We start from the raw sequence: 24,973 nt of genomic DNA on the forward strand, positions 1-24,973 counted from the left end.
CAATTTTAACTTTTTTATTTGGGGAATTTTTATGAACCCATTTATCACTTTTCTCCTTTTTTATAATTAAGCACTTTGTGTTGGATTGTCTCATAAAATCCTGACAAAATATGTTGAGGTTTGTGGTTGCAGTGCACCAAACTGTGGAAAGATGTCGAGATATGACTATCTTTGCGAAGCGGCGACTCTAACTTTGTATCCAAAGGATTCTCAATATTTTTCCCACTTTTGAACAGCTGCTTTGTTGTTTATTTAACTTAACAAAGGACAGCAGTCTTAGGTTTTTAGAATAAAATCTGGAGTCACGCACGAACTAAAGGAAACCAAATCCTTTCCAGATTTGACCCAGTGTGGTGCAGAGCAAGGCCCAAACAGATTTTTTTTTCCTCCCTCTCTCCCTCCCTCCTCTTCTTGGTATGAATCTGCCGTATCTCATTCCCCAGCGCTAATTCCAATTTAATTGCCAGTAGCCTGAAGCCTCCTCAATAGGAGTAACAAATGGTTTGATTCTGTAGACTTCATCAGACTGCATTTTAAATGCGACACAGTAACCCGGTGCGAATGCCAATGAAGCCTGGCGAGTAGCCCCTCTGTTTACTAATTATCCTTTTTCTTACTCCGAGCCGCACAGCACAAGTTGTCTGATTAAATCGGATTTGTGGGGATTGGAGGGGGTGGGGTCGGTGGGAGCTCCTGCGGTGGTGTTGGTGGAGGCTACGGTCGGGGGCCAGCTGGATTGGATGACAAGCGTGGTCCATCTTTGTAGGTTCACAACGAGAAAGGACAACGGGGGGATCGCAGCGGTGCCACTGTAAATTACCAAAAAGGGGATTTGCTGCTTCTTTATTTTTTCTCGTTGCCGTCGATTCCCGCCTCCCGTTGCTGGTGAGCCGTACAGTCGGTGCTGCGATAAGGAGGAAAACAAAGACTCACCGGGTCTGAATAACAACAGTATGAAGGACCAGAAGCTATCTGGAATTTCTGCTCCTCTGGAATATCGTAGAATATTCCATTAGTGCAGTCAGAACCTCAAAAGTCGTGTTTTCCCAGCCTCAACATTGATCTGAAGCTTCCGCTTTGATTCCTTTGGGACAATTCAAATTACTTTTAAGAGAAAAGAAGAAACCTTTTTATGAACCTCGCTCTAGCTCACACTTTATTAGCTTCATTATTTGGGTCAAATTTCCTAATTGCTTGTTTTGCTGGGGTTTTTTTGTAAATTTACTTTTGTTTTATCAAACAGGTCTCTCTTGTAAATGAGACCCGTATTAATAAAGGTCAAATAACAAAACAAAGACTATTTGCCATCTGACATATTTCATGCTTTGTTGTTACAAGGTTTTAAGAGGATTTTCACATCGAAAAAAGATGATTTGATTAAATAAAAATCTATGTTTTTAAATGATAATTTTATTTAAGGGTAAAATGTACCAGTAAATCAACCTGGATGAATGTTAAATTAAATTATGAATCGACTCAGAGAACCTGTCTAATTTCATTTATTGGCAGAACTATGGGTGAGACCCATTAAAGCAGGACCTGTCTTACAACATCTGACATCTGGGTTATAAAGTCGTCTTTAAAGTTTTGAGATTCCCGAAAACTTTCAAAAAAAAAGAAGAAAGAAAGGAACTGTGGAGGTTAAAATACCAAAATTAGTCCAAGAGTTCAAAAAGGAATCCAGACCAGATCTAAATCTCCGCAGGCCTCGCTGCCTCCAGAGAGGTCATAATTCAAAAACAGAAACTGGGCGAAAATGGGACAGCTCAATGGCCAAAAGTTCAGTGGAACATTTTATAACATGTTATATTGGCATAAAAGTAGCAAAACGCTCCAGAGAAAAATCTAATTCTGCCAGGAAAACATGGCAGTGTTAGTGTGGCGATCTGGACCTGTTTGCTTCTACAGAACCTGGACGGCTCAGTGTAATTCATTGAACCATCAATTCTGCTCTCTACCAGAAAGTCCTGAAGGAGAATATACAGTTTTTGAATGGCATAGTCAAAGTCTGTGCTTAAATCTGATTTAAATGCTGTGGCACTACCTTAAACAGGGCGATCACGCTAAAAAAAAAAAAAAAACCCTCCAATGTGACCGAATTAAATGGTTGGTACTATAAATGAACTCATCGCCTAAAATTCTGCTTCTTGTATTTTCAACTAATATCAAACATTCATTTCTGAAAGTTTTATGTGTGATGAGAAGAACAAAACGGGATGGATAAATCCCAGCATTTTTGATTAGCTTTTCTTCCTGTTGGACTTTTAAACCCAGCTCAGCTGAGATATTAAGTATTTTAAGTCGGAACAAACATATTTTCTTTCTCTGTCTTGGCGAAGATTCAAAGCCGAGCATCAGAGAGTTTACCATCAAACGATCCACACAAGGAAGGTCGACGCCGTGTTTCAGTTCAGCAGCAGAGCTAATAGGATGAATTAGGATGAACTATTCTTTCTTTTAATAACAATAATGAGACCCGAAAGGCATTCTCTGTTTTCTCCACATTTTCTGTCCTCCGTAACCTTCCGCAGACCAAGAGCGGACGCCACAGCTTGTATGGCGATGTGCAAATAGTCGTAAAGAGCAGGAAGTGGCACTTTACAGTAAGCAGGGAACATGGCGGCGTGCAGATGAGCAAATCTGCGCGGCTATAAAGACCTCTCCCTGTCAAACTAAATGGCCGGTTGAGCTGCCATATGGTTGTGCTGACATTATCTCTGGGTAATTAATATGGCATCTCGCCTGGCATCTGGTGGCATTAATCTAGCCGGGAGCCGTTCATCTTACAGTGTCAGCGCCGCTGCGGGCCCGACGTGAATTATCGCTGCCCGGCGAAACGAGGAGGAGGAAAAAAAATTTAAAAATAACATCAACAAAAAGAAAGACAAACAAAACAGGTCGCTGAATGTTCTGCTCGGACGGATTTATTTCCCTTTGATTTGTTTCATTTCTGCCTGAAAGATGCGGCCGGATATTTTCTCTTATAATCTGATCTATATTGGCATTTGATTAATCATATATTGTGCTGCTTTGCTGGGAGTGTGTTTGTTTTTTTTAACTTAAAAAGGCTTTGCAAACAGACATTTATGTTAACATCACAGCAATCAAAATCTGCTTTCTAACGGTTGGAACTCGCCACAAAAGAGTGAAGTAAACTTATCAACAAAAAATGGTAAAACAAAATGGTAAAACATAATCTGTTTACTTTTACTCAAAACGAAAAAAGTGACAATTATTCCCACTGCTGTTAGAATATAATAGCGTCTTGAATTAAATATTCTCACAATTTGTTTTAATTAAGTTTATTGCTGGCTTATCATTAGTTTGCTCTGTTACATATACAACTTGATCTTAATGCTTTTAATGTTTTATATTTTTTACTTTTTAGCACCGTTTTCAGCTTACGTAGGTGATTCTAATTGTTTCATACATTTAACTGTTTTCTAGCTGCATTTTAAATGCTTTTAATTGTGCATTTCCTCACTTTTAGATTTTAATTCTAGTTTTCTAATAACACTTTTTATTGAAGTAGTTTAGAACTGTTTGTTGTTGACTGTGATCGTTTCTTGTTTTACCTTCTATAAAACCACTTTGTGCTACTTTGTATGAAAAGTTATCCCTAAATAAAATCTAATTGATTGATTTTTTTAAAATATTGTTTAAAGCATTTACCTGTAATGTTGTAGTTTTTAGATTTTACATGCCTTTAGAGTAGAACATAAAATCCAGCAGCTTTTCCCCCGGATTCAGATCTCTCTCAGGCTCATTTTCATTCCTCCGTCCTCCGCTCTGATCAATAAATACTTCTGTGGGGGTGTTTTAAGTGAATTAGAAGTAGCGCAAACATTCAAACTTCTTCTCTTTCTCCTACCATATGTAATAGCCAGAGCCCTGCGTTTCTGAAGGTGCAGCTCTGTGTCTCTGTGCTGTGCAGATCTGGATAACAGGATCAACACAACCAGCAGATGCACGTTCTGCCTTAAAACAGAATAAACACTTTGGTCTTGTTTGAAAACTTCTTTAATATGTTCCACTCTCAATTTCTCAAATTACTCGCTGTTCCTGAGGAAATCTACGGAAACTGGATGCAAAAGAGACGTCAATCCCAGCGAAAATCTTCAAAGATATCCCGACTTGTTCCCTTCTTTTGATACCAAGATGGTTTTATTTCCAAACTGTTGCCGATAAAGGTTTGAATATGACAAACAGGAAGTCATTTGCTAAGCTTGTGCAGCAGCATGATGTAATTTTGATGCAACACGTGTTATGCGAGCCACTTCCCTCCCCGTTCTGCATCACTTTTGGCAGTTTTCGTTTATCAGCCGAGAACATTCAGTTGCTGTGTGGAGATTTTTCTCTAACTATTCACACAGAGGTCTGAAACGGTGGATTCTGATGCCTTAGGGAAATCTCTGAGAGTTTGATTTGAGGATGGGGGGAAAAAAACGGCTTTTCATTTTGTTTTCTCATGCTGACAATCGGATGTGCAGCGGCTTCCACATTTATTACTAAAAACGGTCAAAATAGTTTCATCCTTTATTGCAAAGGGAGGATATCACTTTAATTTGAATACATTTATTCAGACAGGAAATATCTCTTAGGGAATGACCTGGAATCTGATGTCGGGTTGCTCCAGGTCTGGATGAAATGGAAAATTAGAATATTTTGTCCTGCGGTTTGGAACAGTGACCCAGTTGTTTGCTTTATTGTGATTTATGTTTTTTGGGGGGGTCTTAATTCTTTTTCTCTTTTTTTGTTTTTGGTCGTTTCCTCCCTCCTGTCCTTTCTTACTTGTGTCCTACGTTCTTCCCTTTCTTCCTTTCAATCTGCATCCTTTAATCCAGGGGTGCTCAAAGTGTGGACCGGGGGCCATTTGTGGTCCCCCAAATGGAATTTAATTAGGAAAGGTGGAGGGTTTTTTTAGACTTTTACTGAAATCGTAAAGTGAAACATTTTAGGACCAAAAGTATTAATCTTTTAATAGCAATGTTGTTTGCTTTCTTTATCATTTGAATAGTAAACAAGACCACTAATACCCAACAACATTTACGTAAACTCTGCGTTTCTTTAAATAAGACAATCCTACAGAACACAGTTTAGTTCTGCTATAATTTTCAGACATTTTTCCTTAAATAAGAATGACTGTTTCTTAAGTGGTTGCGTGTGTAGTTTGTTGTTGAGCAAGTGAAACAGTTTTTTTATTGATTGAATAGAAATGGCCCTTGTGGCAAAATGTTTGTACTCCAATGCTTTAACTGCTGTTGTTAAATACACTTTTCTTGTCCAAAACTGTAAGCAGGAGGATGTTGTTAATTGTAAAACTGCCTAGATGGATATGTCCTAATATTATATCAGAGACCTTTTCGATGGTGAAAGCGTTTTTTTTTTTACATTACGACGCGTGTCCCCCGCCGACGCTTCACAGAGTTTCTGGTTGAGGCGACCTTTTCAGAGAAGCTGTGACCTGATGTGCGATGAAGCCTCGTTGCCGATTAGAGTAACAAACAAACACTTGACGGGAGCTGCAGAGCGGCAGGAACTTCGCCTTTTCTCGTTTCTCACACCTGGAAGTGCCGACACGGGGGAGGCGGGTTATTGTGACTGGTGTTTGTGGCAACTGGCAGTTGACAGAAAGCAGTGCCGCGCCAAAACGGGGAGTGAAGGTTGTTGTGGCTGAGTGCAGAGGACGTAGATTCCCAGGCTGGTGCAAAGTGAAGACGGTTAGGAAGGCAAAAGAAAATAATTACTGACTTCTGTCTTCATGGAAAGAAGACCCTGTTTCCATATAGTTTTACGATGGCCTGAAACGTCTGCACGTTTTCACCTAACATCCACCTACTTGAGTATGTTTTATTTAGATCTTATGACATCTGCCACACTTTTTAGACTTTGTCAAAATCTAAAAAAAAAACATGTGGTATGTAGGAGTGGGAATTTATCATCATTTATATATCATTTATAGTTTATTGTGATAAATTTTTTTTCATGATGGGAGTTTTGATTTATCATTGATGATAAATTCCAAATAATGATGTTAAATACAGTCGCTGTGTTCAGTTCAGTGACACAAATCACTCATTTTATGTGACCGGTGTCCTAAGGAAGCGCTCTATAGACTAAGGTTTAGTAAACATTGCTCATATTTCTTGCTTGGCGTTCACAACTGCCAGATCTATTTATTCCTCTTCACCGAGTTAAAACAACTCAAAGTGGAGCGTCTGTTTGCATACTTTGATCGTGCCTCTTGCATTTGGGATGAACTTCTTTTCTGCAGAACTTCTTATATGGAGCTCTACTTTGGAAGGTTGTTTTTTTTTTTTTGCAGAACCCTCAAGTTAAAGAGATTAATTGTTGTTGTTGTTTTTCCCGTTAGCAGGTGAGCTCCGAGCACTCGGGCACAACATGGATGACGTTTAGATGAGCTGAAGCTTGCAAGTCGGAGTTTATGAGCAGCGCTTGAAGGCAGCTTTGGCATCGTGCTTCTGTCTCGCACGCCACCGAACGAATGCAGGCGTGCGAGGATACAGATGCCTACGTTTAGTCACTATTCCGTACTCCGCATAGATAAACTATACCTTAGCATAGATTGCTATTGACAGGAGCAAGCAGTAACAGAGGTTGAGGTCTGCTGGTAATGGCCTGTGATTGAACACCTTGTGCGGACGTCCCGCTGCTCGCTGCCTCATTAAATCTGGCAGGTTCTCTGTTCGGCACGCTGCATTGCAGGACACCGTCGGCACACATTAAAGCGTCTCGGCTGCGGCACTCCCTGGACCATGTGGACTGGAGATGGATTTCAGGGAGTCCCAATGTTTCAGCTGCGCTTGTGTTATTATTACACTTCGTTATGACACCAGTGACCGCTGGGGAGCTTCTTCTGTGAATAAGGAGTGTCGGAGTGTAGCTGTCACCTTTAGGTCTCTGAAAACGCGTTAAAGCTTCCTTACTAACCGGATCAGAAATCATTTCAGCGTTTGGGCGGGAGTACGATCGTGCTTGCACACTGCTGGTAAGCTGGCTAAAAGGAGGCTTGTATTTGTTTTAACTTGCTTTAAAGAAAGTGAAATTTTGCTGCTTTAAAATGCTGCCAATGAAGGAAAAAAAGAGTGGAAATTGGTAATTAGAAGATAACTGTAATATTAATCAGCTGATATCAGCGAGGGATCCACTGATCCACTTTTTCACTTCCGATACGAGATTTAGTTTCACCTGAAACAGAAGAACAGAGATGAATTCATTTAAAATGCTTCTTTTTATAAACAGACATAAATGTTCTGAAATACAAATGTATACAATAACTCTGCACCAATTCTGCAGCTTCACAAGCCTGGTCAAACATGTAAAAACACCTTTAATTTGATTCAGTCAGTGTAGTTAGCAGTGGAACCGCCAATGGAAAATAAATAACAAAGAAACTGAAACTGACCAAAACAATAGGTTGACTACTTCGGTCAAACGTAACAATAAACTGTAGCAAACCTTCAGTCAAATTGTTCATAAAGTGCAATTAGGGATTCTAACCATAATGTAAAATAAATAATAAAGCATTATATCACTCGGAGCACAAAGCATAGAATTAGACTGAGTAGATCTGCCCTCATGGATCGAGCACATTGTCACCGATCCTTGATCTAAAAATGTTTCCACTATTGGGACTGATGCAGATAACATCAGATTGGTGCATCTCCAGTATCAATTTGATTTTTAATAGAGTGACCAAAGTTACTTAAGATTATTTTATTTATTTTAAATTAGCCCATTCTGTACATTTTTCACTTAACCACTTAGGCTGTTTTATACAATATTAGAAATGCAAAAGTGCAAATGAACAAATAAATGACTTTTATAAATAAATCATTTATTTTTGGCCACTTTAGAGAAATTTATGGGAGTTGCTCCTTATTTCTTTTTTTATTACTGTTTTCACAGTGAATGTTCTAAATATGTAAAAAAAAATAATAATAATAATTACTAAGTCTTTACTACAGTATTCTGAGTACATCTAAATAAGTTTTCTCACTCCAACTCCAGCAAACACTAAACTACGACGATAGATCTGTAGTTCCATAACTTCAGCATTATTAAAAACTGACATTCTTCCAAAAAAGTTTCTTTTTTGTTCATATTTTCAGTTTGTTTTTGTGCACAGACTGCTGACTGGCGTCACTGTAAACCCAAATTCTCCCCACCCGTCCAAGCCGAATTAGAAGAAGCTTCTCGGTGTCGGCGGGGGGTCGGATCAGACGGGCCGGTGTGTGTTTACCTTCCTCCACATCGTACTCGGCTCAGTGACCGGCCTCGACGCCTTGGGCCATTTCTCTGCTCCTCGCCCATCCGGCCACTGTCGCCTCCCTTCAGGGAGTATTCCTCTCCATTACCTGCCTCTGTCCATCCCCCCGCTTAAATAACAGCAGCGCTGCCACTTCAGAGCCATTACGATCCACACGCAAACTGCACCCGACCGCACCGCGCCTTTATAAATAGATGGCATGAGAAGTAAAGAGAGAGGCTGGTTAGAGGAGATAAATTATTCCCAAACAGCCAAACAGGAATGAGACTTAAGAACCCCACCGCCGCCATCCCAGCTCCTCCTTTCAGGTGTCACTTTCGGCTGACTCAATTTTACACTGTAATGGACCTCCCGGTTCAACTACTTTTCTCCCACCTTCTCTTCCTCTTTTTTATCTCTCGTCCACTCTCTTTATCTATCAGCCTCTGACAACACCTTAACTCACTTCCCTGAGACACACAATTATTCCCCGCGCTGACTGTATGCTTTGTACCACTTAATTTTTCTCTAAAGGTAATCGAAGTTAGCACCTTGCCACAAACTACTCTTTGCAGGCAAGAAGTCCAAATGAAAGTAAGTAGCAAACAGATTTCCTTCAAACTGACCACAGGTGAAGTGAAACAACCTGCAGTTTTTGCTTTTGTTAGGAACAAACTTGTTTGTGACAAATTTGTTCTCAAATTACATCTGAATGCTCTTTAGCTTATCTTTATTTAGTTGCTAATTTGCTTTTTCTTTACATTTAGAAATTTACCTCAATTAAGAGATTGCTTCTAATTTCTTTTTGCTTTATTGCTGAAGTTCTTTTAAGTGGAGGAAACTGAGCTCCGGAGGCACATTTTCCCTTTACTCTAAAAACACTGGTGAGTGAAATGTCTTGGAAATAATAAATAGCCAGCTCTTTAAAGATGTACATTTATTTCTACTAAGTAATTACATAGATTGCAACTCATTAGAATTGTCACTTTTTTTATTTACACACGGCGGTTCCGGTCAGATCCCTTGTATTCATGCATTTCATACGCCCATAAATTTGAGGCACAGATGATATCTGAAAACAAAGACGGACGACAAAGGAGCTTCTCCTGCCAACCGGCGGTTTATTCCTGCTTCAAAAAGTGATCCGATTGGACGCTGGAAAAGGCTAATGTTGTGTTCAAGTTGTGCTAACAGGAGTTAGCCCATCGACGACGCTTTTCTAGCGTAAAATAGCAACTCAATGCTAAACATGTAGCAGCAGCACAGACGTCTGCATCGCTAATGTCAGCGTCCGCAGTTTACATTTCTACAGAGGATCCGTAGATGATCAGGGCTTCCTGAGACACTGGAAAGATTAAAGGTAGAGTAGCATCAATCTGATGGTTGAAGAACCCGAATGACACATTAAAAGCAACAAATGTCTTTGTTGAGCTTATATAATTATTCACTAATTTCACAACAAAAAGTGGTTTGAAATGAAAATGTGTATTTTTTTCTATGTATGTTTTTACTTATTTATTTATTAAATTGAAAAACTTGATTAAAGACCCTGCAAATAACTCAGTTCAGAATTTGAGTCAAGTCCAACGGCAAATAATAACACCATGATCAAAGTTGGGTTTGATGTGACACTGACGGTAATTATTATTCAGATGATGAACAGTTGCCATCACATGTGACTCCATACAGCCGAGTTCATTGCCGAGTTGATGACTCTGATATTGTCTGCAAAACTGCACAAGTCAAAATCCACTCACCACTCTGCCTGGTGCACTGTTTGGGTTTTTCAAACATGGAGCTGTACAATATGGAACTACACAACATCTCTACTTTGGTCTCATCTGTCCAAAGGACAGAGAAGTCGAGAGGTCTTGTGTTTGTCATTTCTCTGAGCATTGCTTGCTCTGACCTTGAGGTCCATTTTTGCTCCTGGGAAGATGGTCAGCTGTCTTAAATGTTTTTCAATAGTGAATCTTTCTGTAAAGTGTTTTGAAAATAGTCATATAACCCTCGCTAGGTCAATGCTTAATAACTCTAAGGTCATTTCTGAAGTTGGTCTGATGTCTGTATGCTCCAGAGCAGCAAACTGAAGTAACTGATCACAATCAATTAATGAAGTTTATTCAGTCATGCTGCTATACAGACAAAATACCACAAAATACCTTGAAAGCATGTATGAGGGGTTTTTTTCTTTTGCAGACTTTTTTTCATTTCAGCTTTGTTTTTGACCGACGTCTTACACGCTTTGGTACATTTGTCTTTGCTTTCACCATGACTTAAGTGATGCATATAAATGTTGATGAGTTTTTGGATTTATGCAACTATTTTTCCCACCGTCGTTCCATGCTTTTGCGTGTCTAACTTTTCTAACAGAAGTGACTGGCTGCTTTTAAATCTGATACACATATTGTTCTCCAATCAACCTAATGTGTCCCAGCAGCCACTGTAGCTGCCCTGACTTCAAAGTGGCCCTTTTTTGTTGTCTCTTGCTTCCACTTTTTGTTTCCAAGCTTTGTTTTTCTGTGAGGATGTCAGGGCGTGTTTGCATCTGGGTTTCATATATCCGCCCTGCTAAAGCCCAAAGGTCAGAGGTGTGTTGACCTTTTACATTCCAGAAACCTTTTCTCCTCTAATTCCCCATATTTGGCCAAAGTCTTTGTGAGGCCAAATTCACCCCCAACCCCTCTAACATCTACTTCTCTCCCGCTTTTTTTGACTCTGGACCACTTCCACAACCATAATAAACTTTTTCTTTTTTTCTCAGTCATGAATGATTTTTCTCCAAAATGATCTGGAACACAAGCATTATGTATGTATTCCAAGTCAAACTATTTTACCTACAGGTAGGTGAGAAGTCTAATTTAAACCCATGAAAAAATAATCAACTTTACATTTTTCTTCTTTTTTTTAGAAGCACACTTTCAATTAACTTATAAAAATTCCTTATTATTAGCAGTAATGTCAGTGTTTGTAAAATTGTTTTCAAGGAGTTACAAAAAACTGTTTTATCTGTTTTTGTGACTCTCATGTTTTACTACCCTAACCTGTAGAATCAAGAATTGATTTAAATATAACCTTTCTGACAACATGAAGCAGGCTGAAAGCCTTAATCTAAAAAGAAATAAACCTAAGAAATAGTCTGGAAGCAATTATAAAGTCATATCAATGTGTGTGATGGTTGATATCAAAGACTTCTTTGCACCACTACCAGCTACCACTGAAGTTAATTTATTTAGCACCAATTCACAACACGCCATCAACTTTACAAAATGTACAGATACCAAGAAAAGTCCGTCCATTCCAATTGATCCTGTCGGATAATGCAGTCAAGTTCAGTTTATTATTAGTTGAAAAGTTTTTTAATCTACGGAAACACAGCAGGTGGTAGCGGTAATAAATAGCTGCATTTCCATTACAAATGCGTGCAAAGCTTTGTCAATGTTTGGCTAATGTCGAAAAAACAATTTTGCAATTGAGCTGTTTCCTTTAAATAATAAATGCAATTAAAATTACAAGTGAATTAAGTTTGTTCTGTAGATTACTCATTAAAAAACACGCTGTGTTATGAACTACTTCCTATCGTCGTCTTCGTCCTGTCTGCCTATAGCAAAATCCAGTTGCTGATCACAAATCATGTGAAGTGTAAGAAGTGTTTCTATTGCAGTTTTACAAAATAAATTCATTTCAATGCGGCCAGAAAAATCATTTCAACGTAATGCAAGAACTTTTTATCAAAAAAATTGACGTCAGTTCTAACATTAGTATGTCAGTTCTCAAATTATTACTACAGATCTGCTAACATTAGCGTGTTGCCAGTAAAGCTAACTCCTCAGATCTGCTAACATTAGCATGTTGCCAGTAAAGCTAACTCCTCAGATCTGCTAACATTAGCATGTTACCAGTAAAACTAACTGCTCAGATCGGCTAACATTAGCATGTTACCAGTAAAACTAACTGCTCAGATCGGCTAACATCAGCATGTTACCAGTAACGCTAACTGCTCAGATCTGCTAACATCAGCATGTTACCAGTAACGCTAACTGCTCAGATCTGCTAACATTAGCATGTTACCAGTAACGCTAACTGCTCAGATCTGCTAACATCGACATGCTGAAGCCAGCACTACACTTAAGCACTAGCAGTTCAGGGCTGATAACTTTCACATCCTAGAGTGCTAGTGCTAACTTAAACAGCAAATTATTGTTACTTCACGGTTCATTAAAAATGCTTGACAAAAATATCCGGAACCATCTAAACATGCTAGCGTGTAAACATAAGTGTTAACATGTTAACATGTACTCAGATCCATTAAGCACAAAAAGCATAATTTCCCAGATGTTTGAACTGTGAAGCAACTCATCTCCAAAAATGTCAGATTATTATTGTTGCCCTAAAATTTTAAATTCATCGGTTACAATAGTAAGTTGCTAACCTAGTAACTTAAAAGTGCCCTTGATAAACTTTCAGTCATGAAGAAACAAACAGAATATATATTCAGCTTCTATAAATTAATATACATTTTTAAACAGACTTTTAAGCCTCTTTTTAAACATTGAAGCAGGATTTAAGCTTCCACCTCTTTTAATGTCTCAAACAAAACATTTTCACAGAATTTAACCAAGATTAGCACCACTAGACTTATTTATTAAAGTGCAAATGCAGTTCAATTTTGTGTTTAATCAATGTATTGATGTGGACTGATGTACTGTTGTACTCCAAGCAAAGACCAGATCAATTTCATAATAATAAAATATGCAAATATGTGTTTAATTAGACCTCAACCATATATAACAGATTATATCAACTATTTTCTCATTAGTAAACTCGGGATTTTTGGCATTAAAAGTTGTGACACTGTTTCATTCTGTGGCTGTTGCAACAACGATTTATAGTCAATTACAGCAGAGTTTTCAGCTGAAAGCAGCAAAAATCAAACTGTTCCTTCACCTCCGATGTAGGTGTGAATACTGGTGCAGGTGTTTGTTTATGCTACATATTGTATAATATTGCAATGAATTACTACAGCACCATAAATGAAGAACAACACATGGGTGTCCTTATAACACACGTTCCCTCTCCATATAGTTAATGAAGGAGTGAACATTCGCAAACAAATCACACAAGTTGTTGATACAGTGAATGACGCGACAGGAAACACAGACACACACACGTGTGACATGTTATATTTTACTAACTGTTCCCCGGCGGGCTTACGTGCTGCATACTGTATTTATAGAGATTAAAGACGTACACATTTCTAATGCTTCAGGGTGGCTGCGCAGACCGATAAAGATCTCCTATGCAATACTTCAATCGAATCTCGACTCCAGCGAGCGCGGTGCATTTTTCTCCAGCAGAGATAAAGAGCACACAGTTGCAAGCGCACAAACAGCTAAACAACAACAACAAAAAAAATGCAAACACACACCACAGGGTTGCACGGCCGCTTCGAACACACACTCCCTTCACACTTTTTTCAATTACCAGGCTGGGGAAAACTCTGGGGAAGGACTGAGTGTTTGGAGCTCAGTTTCTATTTCATCAGTCAATAACACATCTTTGGGGCAAAGCTGACACTAATTTAAAAATCTATGAAGAGCAGCCTGCCTCATGTTCATAACCACTGGAGGAGGAGGAGGAGGAAGAGGAGGGTCCACGACAGCCTGCACACCTGATCAGTCACCGTTGTGGCGTGCTAAAGAATGATGGGGGAGATGTTGCAGGAGGATGATGATGGGAGGAAAGGTGCAGAGGAGTTTCAGAGCATCATCTGAAGAAAGTAACTTCAGCGTGTGTTAGTGGAGGATAAAGAAAGTGAAATCTAATGCTACGAGGGGAGCAAAATACATTTTACACTAACTGCATTTCCACTGGCCACAAAATTGCAGAAAATGGAATTACAAAAATATATTTGCTTAACGGAAACCATTTGTATTAGCGTTTACATGCTAATGTTAGCAGATCTGAGAGGTAGCTGCAGACAATGCTCTCTGCTCCCTTGTTGTTTTCCAGTTCATGCATGTTTTGTAGACTATTTTTACTGTCATACATTTCTTGTTGTGCTGTGTGGAGGATATGAATGTATTTCGGGACTTTTGCACAATTAAGGAACCACTGACTTGCCCCTAATGAGTAAAACAATTGGAACAAAGTCCTGTTGGATAAATATAACTGATGTCGCAAACTGGGCATATTGCACTGTGGCTTTTTTTTCTTCGATCTAGTCAGACAGAACTTGTTGTAATTCTGACCACCTTTCCTCTATTTGTCACATTAATCTAGTGACACATTGGCAGACAGACGTGCAACAGGCCATTGAAAAAGATATTGGAATAATGTCGTCCAGTTTCCACCTCCGATTAACCTGTGACCTCTCTGTTTCTGTTTTTTTTCCTCTTTGCAGGCTCGGACATGGCCATCTTTTGCCTTCTTTGTGGGAAGCGTTTCCAGACCCAGACAGCACTGCAGCAGCACATGGAAGTGCACGCCGGCGTTCGCAGCTACATTTGCAGCGAATGCAACCGTACTTTCCCCAGCCATACTGCACTCAAACGCCACCTCCGCTCACACACAGGTCAGTGGAAGCACTCGGCGTCCGTCTTCACTGCTGGACTTGATGTCTCATTATCTTGCTTCGTTTTGACTCAAGTTCCTCTGTTGTGCTACTGTTTACCCTAAACTCTGCTGTTGCTATGCAACATGCTTTGAACGTTCTACTATACCTTTTTAATGTAACCTTTTAGTAAATATCCAGAATTCAAACTTGCGAGGCTGAAATTTCTAAACGCCTAACCTGACTTCATATCCATTGACAATGTGAAATAGTAAAACACTTCAACAAGTCCATCATCTTTTCTAATTAATTCAAGGTATATGGGGGAAAATAAGCTGTCAAATGCTGGATTTATTGTTTTTGGCTTATATCTTGTGCTCTATATTCGCTAAGGAAAATGAGTTTCTTCCCCTTTTGACTGACATTTCTAAATTATAGAGATAAGTTTATAATTAATACAACAGGATAGTGAGGGAGGGACTTCATTACAGTTTCCATCCAGGCCTCCAGAGTAGACGTGCAGTGCCCTGTGAGCAGCGATGGGAAGAAAAGTTGTGGTTTTGCAACAAAAAACAAAAAGACTCCAACATTAAACTTGCAAAAGCCGTCTTTGCTCAACTTTGCCGTTTGTGGATTTTGTGGTTCTGTGTCTTCAAGTCTTGACCTTCGGCGTCCACTGGAGTGGATGAGCGTCAGGTCTTCTAAGTCTGAGACAAAGAGTAGGCACCATTAGCGGGTGAATAATACCTTTCCAATGCAGAAACTGCAGTGAAAATGTACTACAGGCATTGCAACATACTTTTTGTCTTTTATCCAAATGAATCTTATTTCTCCAGTATTGAGAAAACGGATGAGTAAAGATCTGATTTTGATACCTACTTGATTCACTAGCATAATTTCTTTTATTTTAAAATTACACATTGCATATGGTCTCAAAAGCTGTAAAACCAAAGGTGCATTTGAAATGTACGCCTTCTTCTGTAACACGAACAAAAATGGTTTTATTTCCAAATTTGTGGGAAAATATAAACAGACTATTTCTTGGATACATGAACATAAACATACAACCGGAACGTTCCACACCATTCCTGGGCCCAATACACTGTGCTGTACCATTATAGGATAATGGTACAGCACAGTGTCACTCACTGGCATCAAACAACACATTAACCACTAAACATAGTAGTACATCACGTTTGTTGTCTAATAAGTTACCCACTAGAGGTTTTTCTACAAAATTAAAGTTTTTAACACAACATTTGAGTTGATATTGTTTAATGGCCCTGCCCTGGAGCTCCTCCGTGAAATGACCCACTTTTTTTTCTCCCACCTGTTTGATTTCTGGGTAACAGAATACCTGACAGCTTAAAATTAAATTGTTTTCAGCTTTTCCTGCGAGTACTACAAGGATTCTCATGTTCGAATACAGCCTACAGTACAAAACAAAGTACAAAGGCGCGTTTTTATTTTAGGAAATTTAGCTCCGCTGAATAAACAGCATGAATTCAGGTCAACGTGGATGCATTCTGCAGCACTCGGGGGAAGATTATTTACAGCGGCTGTTTTGTTTTTTTGTTTTGTTTTGTTTTTTCTTTTTTTCCCCCTCCCTTTCCATCAGTCCACTATAATTCACTCAGTGTCGGCTCTCAAGGACAAGACCAGGATTCTAATACATTTTTTCGCTGGAGCAGAGGTAGCCTGACAGATGCGGCTATTCAGAGCAGAGGTGGAGGAGGGGGGGAAACGCGGCCATGACAGAATATGAACACATGGAAATGAATCCCATTTCAGCAGCGAGGAAAGAGGCCTTTTTTCTTCCCTCTTTTTCTCCGTCTCTCACCCAACCGCCTGTCTGCGACCTTAAATAACAGTCTCACTGTCAGAGCCGATTTAGCTCACCAGCTCGCGGATAAATATTTGAAACGAAAGGCAGCGAGATGAGAGCAGTCGGCCCTATTTACAAGTCAGGCGAGTACACCATTAGTGTGTGATGGTGGTGGGAGCTGAGGGGCTTCACGGGAGGGTTGTGGGGAAGGGCGGTGGGGGGGGGGGGTTACAGTAGCGATGCACACATCTGTTCTCTCCACCAGACGCCGGAGAGGACACATGCGGCGTCTCTGATCCACCTGCCCACCCCGGCGACGCAAATGTCACCTCAGCTCGGCGGCGGAGCTGCAGATGCGACTCTGCAGCCTTTTGCCACTTTGAACCTGGTCCCCACTGTGGGCGTGTGCTAAATCACAATGAGCCAGCCGTGAGCGCGGCCGTTTAAATATGATGCAGAGGCTTTTGTCGGGGGATTATGAAGTCAGCAACTGACGCAGCCGTCGTGTGTGCCAGAAATGGGTCCTAATTTAACCTTTAAATAAAACTAGAGGGCTGGTGTTCCTCTGGTGTCACCCTTTGATGTTATTACCATTCAGTGCGTAACGCTGCAAAAGTCCTGATTAAAACATCAGGTTCGCATTAGAAGATCAGCTCTATAGCTGCTAGAGATTCTGCTAAATACTGTCTTATGAGATTGGGGATATTTAAATCTTTAAAGACTTGTCAGAGAAAAATAAAGACTGTGGCTTTACTATCTACTATCACTTCATTTTTTTTGTTGCTGATTCTCATTTTTCTGTCTGCCCTCAAGAGAGTATTTGGAGATGAAAGAGAAATTAAGATTCTCCCAGTTAAAGCAGCCAATCATACAGATGCATCTTGGTAAATAACAAAAAATGTTCCAGTAATTCAATTCAATCAGTGACAAATTCTGCTGAAATTGTTAAAGTTGAAATGTTTTGGTACATTTTGAGGATTGCAGATATTGAAAACCTAAAATTCAACTTCTCAGGAATAATAACAGGTGGATAAATAAATAAATAAACAAACAGATTCTATATGGACTGAGTTTGATGGCCAATTAGTCACAGTTGACTTTGGACTCTATAAAACACAGTGGACCAACACCAGCTAATGACATGGCTCTTTTTCCACCACGTGTTTTTCTTCCACTAAGCTTTCCAGTAAAGTTCTTGGACAAGACACTGGGTAAACAGCCATTTTCTGCAGCAATGACCTTCTGCTCCTCATCAGCTGGTCGGGTGTTAGGTCAGCAGTCTTTGATCCTGTTTTTAGAAATCTTGTTAATATTATTGGTCTTCATGATTTTGCAGTGTGTAAGTGGAAGCCATAGTTGACAAAATTAAGAAAGATAAACACCAAATATTTCACTCTGAGTGCAATTAATGTACAAAATGAATGTCTTTTTTTTTTTACTTTTCAATGATATTCTACTTTGTCTGTATGTGCTTGTATGTCTCTAAGCTTTATCTAAACTCCAAATAAAATCAGATAGCATTTTGTTTTAAAAGCCTATTTTAAAAGCTCAAACGCCAAATATACCCTGATATCCATAAATTAATCCATTAATGTGGAAACCATCATAGCATTATCACAGAAGCGAACATCTACAGTCTTCCTTATCTCCACACTTGGGGGTTCAGCCAATCAGGAGTCAAATGAACGGCGCACCTGGATTGGCTTCCAGTAGCGCGACAAGTAGCTTTGTGGATTTCAGCTTCACAAGCCATATTTCCTATCCAATATTTCTATACATGCTGTATTCACATTTTTGCAAAGAATTTGGAGTTACGTTCCACAAATAAAATCCCAGTGTGTTACTGTATGAAGAAAAAGCATCAAAATTTAGCAATAATGAAGTATATTCTATAGTTCAGGCGTTTCAGTTATTGCTAATAAACCCAGATTAAATTGAAATTATTCTCCAGCTTTCATCTCCAGTTTGTTTTCTGGACTCAATCCAGACCCTAAAGGTCACAACAATTCTCCGACTTCTGTATTGAAGCCTGTCAGTTGTGCTGTGGATGATGTTTTCATGAGGTTTCTTTGTTTCGGGCAGCTTTTTCGCACACAAAAGCATCAAACAACTCGCTCCTTCCCGTTGGCGCTTCCCGTGAAAAGTGGCCTAAGTTAAGACAAGAATTCCCTGTAAATCCCAAGATCTCGCTGTTCAACTCTAATTTTAATGGACGGAGCGTGGCAGCGCCTGTTTGGGGCGGAAGCTTTTTAGATGCAGCTCGGCTGTTAGTTGAATCAGTATTCAGTCGTATCGGCTGACAGCAGAAAGCACTTTTATGGACGTTCATTGCGTCTGCTTCATTTTACCTGTCTGCAGCCTTATCTTGTGAAAGCAGTCTTGCAGCCACCGGCTCTGACACTGGATCACCATTTAGGGATGAGAAGGAGGAGAAAAAAGAAGAAACAGATTTAATGGTGTTTATTCCAGCTTCTTAATCTCACCATCTCGCCTCCTCTGCCTCAGCGAGTCTGTTATTTCTCTGCATCCACCTGCAGTTTCATCACCTCCGCTGGACATACTGTTACAACCGTGCTGCCTCTTTGTATTCGTCTGTATAGCATGTGTACCGTACAGTACAGAGTCAAGCACTTGTGAATAAACACAATGCTGGCTCGTAGAAGTGCAGTCATGGCAGCTGTGCTTTTCCCTTTCCTAAGCTGCTCTCTCACGCACACACAGAGGGCAGACACTCTCTTTACAGATCAGGCCTTCATTAATATTCTGTTGTTGTGCACTGTCTGTGTGTAAGTGTCTGTGTGTTTAGTTTTTTTTTTTTTTTCCACTCGGAGCCAATTTGCTGTCTGCTGTGGCGGGGTTGTTTTGTGTTCGCAGCTGTATTTGATAGCGCCGCAGCCAGACAGAGAGGGAAAGAAAGCGAGAGGGGACCGAAGCCAGTTCTGGTCTTGGCAGAGACGTCGCCCGGTAATTTACAGCCTCTTACCGTGTATAATGAACACACTCCGTGCGCCCATGGGCACCCTCGGCGGCCCTTTGGGGTGTCAAAAGAGGTGATTGGAGGGGAGTGGGAGGGACTGGGGGGGGGGGGGGTCAGGAGACGCAGGTGGTGATGCTTGGGGGCACCCTTGGGTTCACTTGGCGTGCTGCGGTTCCACCTCACTGTGCCGGGTCCTCATCTGCGGCGCCCCTTCCCCTCCCCACCCCGCCGCCATGTGGTCGCACCAGAGAGAAAGAGAAATGAAACGGAGAAATGGAGTGAAATGAAAGCGGGTCGGGATGGTAGCAGTTATCGGATGGACAGACGACGTGTTCTCCATCTGAAACGGCATGGAGAAGATCCTGACATGAACTCCTTTTGTGGCGACAGAAATGTGTGCGATTTCCATACGGCTCTGCTTTACGTCTTTGTGCTTTAGTGTTCCCAAGTGGCAGCGGAGGATGACGGGAGGGAGACATCATCCTGTTCTATTTTGTCTATTTCAGTAAAATGCACGGCAGCCAAATGTCAAACATGTTCCTCTCTTATTTTTCCGACCAGAACCTTTGTGTTCACATGTTTCTGGCACACCCAAACATCCGACGCACAAGAACATCCGCAGACAGTAACAGACGACAAAGCCGCTTCAAAGAACATTTCTGATGGGACGCTGGAGATGATTACTGTTGTGTTCAAGTTGTGCTAAAAGGAGTTAGCCTTTCAGGGAAGCTATCCAAGCCTAAAGTAGCATCTCAATGCATTAGCTCCAACGCTGCTGCAGCAGCAATGATGATGTCGGTATCCACAGTGCGCATTTCTAAAGCACTTTGTGCCAATCTGAAGGTTGAATAATGTAAACAACAGAAAAATAATTGTCTTTGTTATAACATGTCAATATATTCAGTGATTTATCAGCAAACATGGTTTTGGAATTGAAAGTGTTCCTTATTTTGTAAATATATACAGTTTTAAAATGTGATTGTGATTAATTAATTGCAGATCCTGTAATTAAGTCAACAGACGTCCATTTTCCTTGGCCACTTATCAACTTATGGAAGATTCAGTTCAAATAATGCAGGAAGTAGCTGGAAGAAAACAGATACTCTGTCATAACGATTGACGTTTGTGTGGATGTATTTAGCCAACGTCCACTTTGAGTCCACTGCAGCCTGAAGTATGCCCGGAAATGTGGAAGCCTTTAATACTCGACTTGGACTTTGAGTCAAAGACTTTAGACTTGGGCTTGGCTCTCAAAAAGTGTGACATTTTTTTTTTCTTTGAGACTTGTCCCTCGAAGGCTTAAATCGGTGACTGTAAGCAGTGTAAAGGACAGAATCGCAGTCTTAAGTGGAGCGTACTATTTACGTTTTTAAGGTATGTTCCAAGCATGAAGTCTTGCCCGAACAGGAAAAGGTATTTTATTCGTCAAATTTTGCCTCCTTTTTTCCAGCAGCAGACACTTGCACAGCAACAGGACATTAAACATAAATAACCCTCCATAGGCCTCCTCTGTGCATTAGCATTGCATTTGCCGGACTGATAGGAGGCTCCTAATTAAAGGCAGGTGAATCTGAACTCAATTATTATTCCTGCAGCATCGTGCAAGCCCACCGAGCTCCGTGATGGATTGTGATCTCTGCTGTGGATGAGACGCTAGAAAGAGCACAATGTCTTACAGCGGGAGCCACTGATAACTTCATGCAGACAAATAAAGACTGTCACTTTTATTGATTTTTACCCCGCCCCCACCGCCGAGGCCATATACACCCACATCTCCTGCTCTATCCCTGTCTGGGTTTTATTCCCCATCCCTTCATTCCCATCGCTTCCCTTTAATGGAAGTGCATCCAACATCATCCCTAAGGCATCTGAAAACGTTTTCCACCATAAAAGTATAACATTCCCATAATGTGATCGGACTCGAGGATGTGTACGTTTTACGTTCCGCTTTTACTCCCATTTTCCTCTCTGGATCTTAAATAAACCAGCTCGGGCATACATACTGTATGTACTTACATAAAATTATAAATAAAATATATGGATGGAAGTGAAATTGTTTTTTAACAGCAGGGCAGTGGTGGAGGCACATAACGAGAAATGCAATTTATTCCCCGGCACGTTGCTGCTTGGACAGGCAGATAATGAAAGGCATAGGTCATTGATGGTGACTTAAACCTGCAGCGGTGGAGCAAAATACATTAATAAATATCTGCAACATCACTCAGATGGAGAGGATAACACATAAGGGAGCAAATGACGCAAGGAGCGGGTCCTCATCAAACACGGGAATACAATTAGTTCTTGGGCTGCTGTGGAGAGACTCCCTGCAAATCATAATATCGCCCAACGTTGACACGTGAAGATCCATTACGGCTGCCCTGGAGGGACACGTGCTGTGGCAGCCTGAGGAGTCGAACGCAATTCCTTTCATTGTTTTCATTTCAGAATGCACAAATACTGTACATCCACAGGCAGCAAGGTTTCTGAAATGGGTCTGATACATCACAGATGGACAAAAGAGCTTCGAATTCACAATAACACGGTGATCAAACTACAGAAAACGACTCGTCAAGTTTCTCAGGTTTTCTAGAGACAATAACATCTTAGTTTTTGTTGAATTAGGAGTGCAACAATTCAAAGGAGATAAAACACCTGATGACAAGCTCATCCCTCTAGAATTACCCCATTTATCAGTGTGGTTGTCTATTAGTGCATTGTAAACAGTCCGTCTGTATGGTTTATAATACACTGGATGGCTGCTGAATAGCCGAGACAGGCTGTAATTATAAGGCTTCAAACAAAGCACAACAGCGGTGCGGGAAAATTGTAGAAAAAGACAAAGGCTGGTATTTGTCTGCTGGTACTGAAATGGATATCCATTAAAACATGCTTGTTGTTTGTGCATAACCCTGTCTGTCCACATAATAAAGCTTTGTTTTGAGCTGTTAGCTCAGCCGTCAGATGGTTTGGTATGTATATTAATAATCATGTGTCTTTTTGCAACTCTGTACTGTCAGCACTTTAAGTGAATTGGTCTTTCTGTGTCTGCATCACAGCAGGGGACCACCCATTCGAGTGTGAATTCTGCGGTAGCTGCTTCCGAGACGAGAGTACACTGAAGGGCCACAAGCGCATCCACACCGGGGAGAAGCCCTATGAATGTAACGGCTGTGGGAAGAAGTTCAGCCTCAAGCACCAGCTGGAAACCCACTACCGTGTGCACACAGGTACTGCCTCCGACACAAGGTCAGACGTAAAACAGCAGCTCTTCAACAAGGAGGAATGGATTCGGTCATTTACCTCATTTACCTCACTGGAGACTGACTTCCAGTTAACGTGTACTTTTGCATTTTGAAGATGGAAAAAGGTTTACTGGTACTTTCATTTCCACTTTGGGGTAAATTTTGATCAATCAACTAGAATGCCTCTAAAGTTGGATTAAAACTTTAAAGGCTGAATTCTCTTCCTCCAACCAGACCTTCAAAAACTAGTATGGCTCCCACCCATTGCGAAGCGTTGCAGAAAGAAGCCATCTTTTTTTATATTATTTAAACAGTGACAGATACACCACACAATACATATTCATGAAGATGTTCTTTTAGTGTTTGAATACAGAGAATAGCTATTAGCTTGTATTGTCAACAGTAATTAACATGGGCATGGAGTAGATTAATCAGATTATCAGACAAAATATTTCTTTGTAACCCTTTCCAGACACATAGATGTCTGTGACTGGTTCTGTTTTTTGACGTAATTCAGATCAGGATATGATGTGTTCTTTTTGAGAAGTTTTTGCCTACTTCATGTTGTCAGGCAGGTCCTCTTTAAAAGATCGCATTAAGCAACAGATCTGACAATAATCAGACGTGGTTGTAGCTAGTGAAATGGAACAAATTTGTTTGATCAATCACTGTTGATATAATAATTTAACAAGAGGAGCAATTATTTTTCCTGTTGGGTCAAGTTGGTTTGGAGAGTTTTTTCCCTTAATAAATGGGGAAGGGTCTTTTATATTTACTCTGATTGTCTTTTATATCTTTAAGGACCAAATACTTTTCCATGGCTCTGTGTATTCTGGTTTCACGACATAAAAGTATAAATTCTTGATACCTTTGAAGTACGCTCCCAAAGTCAACATGAAATGAAAGCTTTCTTAGCATTTTCCAAAATATGCATGAGCCATCCTGCTACCATAAGTCAAATTCATTTATTTTTAAGAAAAACACTTTCAATCAATGCTTCAGGGACTTCTTGGTCATTTTTTTTAAACAGCCATTAAAAGACTTCAGGATATCAAAGTTCCCAAGCCCAGAGCAGAGCAGATGAAAATCAGTATTACTGTGATACAGTGGATGAATGTCTCGGAAGACTTTGTATTGATCCCAGTATATTTAGAGCCCCATAAAGATGTTGACACAGTGATAGGCTAGGTGCCCTGGAGAATGAGTGCATGCTGCAAACTCGATTGAGTGAGTATAGTCTACCACGAGCGCTCACCAGGGTGGCACACGGCCAAGGGTTTATGCTCTCTCGCCATCTTTTTTCCCTCCAACACACACACACACACACCCACTCGCAGCAGCACCCTCCCATCTCCCATTCAATAAACCAGCTGTTAAGCCACACTATCAAGGCAGCCTGTCCAATAATTGGCTCCCCTCCGTCCACCCTTTCCCCTTTTGTATGAGGGAGGGGGGGCTTTGCGTTAAGCCGGAGAGCAACAGCAGATAACAAGAGCGAGTGACAAGCTCACAGTCAAAGGCCACCTCACACAAAAGCAGCTGCTTGATGAATCATCGACATTGGCAACCTAACCCCTACCCACCCCACGCCCCTCCACACATCCCAAATGCCAATGACTGATCAATACCAAGGCCCCATTTGCAATTCGTTATTAGCTGATTATCTGAGGGGACTGTGTTTACAGTCTGGTTATCAATATCAACGCCCCGCATGCGCTCGCACTGAAATTAAACAGGTTTTCAGCGCTGCGTTCATGCCGATTGGCTAAGTGACACCGTTATCCGGCGCTGGCTGAGGTCAAGGTTAGCCGGGGTTTCTCCGGGACAGACCGCACGAGCGGCAGTGGCGGGAGCACGGCTGTTTGTCGCCGCACACACGTGTGCGGTTCTGCTGAAAGGTGACAGCGAAGCGCCGGGCCAGATCACTTCCGACAGCTCATTTCAAATGCCATTGGTAAAGGTCAGCATTTACATGTCTAATTTGAGTCTGCCGGCTTGAGCGCTGGTGGATTATTCCCTGCCATCACTCAAATCATTAGCACGTTCAGGACGGCCGCTGCTGCCAAATTGAAATGTGGCCGTTAAACATAACAGCCCCAGCAGCAGG

General features: G+C 40.7%; 1 protein-coding gene across 2 annotated transcripts in view; it reads left to right on the top strand.

The window, feature by feature from the left end:
• zbtb16a (zinc finger and BTB domain containing 16a) overlaps positions 1-24,973 on the top strand; it is a 174,523-nt gene that overhangs the window by 143,440 nt on the left and 6,110 nt on the right. For both annotated transcript variants that reach the window (XM_032575413.1, XM_032575415.1), the window contains exons 5-6: positions 14,673-14,843; positions 22,681-22,851. In XM_032575413.1, the coding sequence (XP_032431304.1) occupies positions 14,673-14,843; positions 22,681-22,851 (342 nt within the window). The remainder of the gene's footprint in view (positions 1-14,672; positions 14,844-22,680; positions 22,852-24,973) is intronic.

Source organism: Xiphophorus hellerii, chromosome 11 (genome assembly GCF_003331165.1).
Source record: "Xiphophorus hellerii strain 12219 chromosome 11, Xiphophorus_hellerii-4.1, whole genome shotgun sequence".
Taxonomy (NCBI): Eukaryota; Metazoa; Chordata; class Actinopteri; order Cyprinodontiformes; family Poeciliidae; genus Xiphophorus; species Xiphophorus hellerii.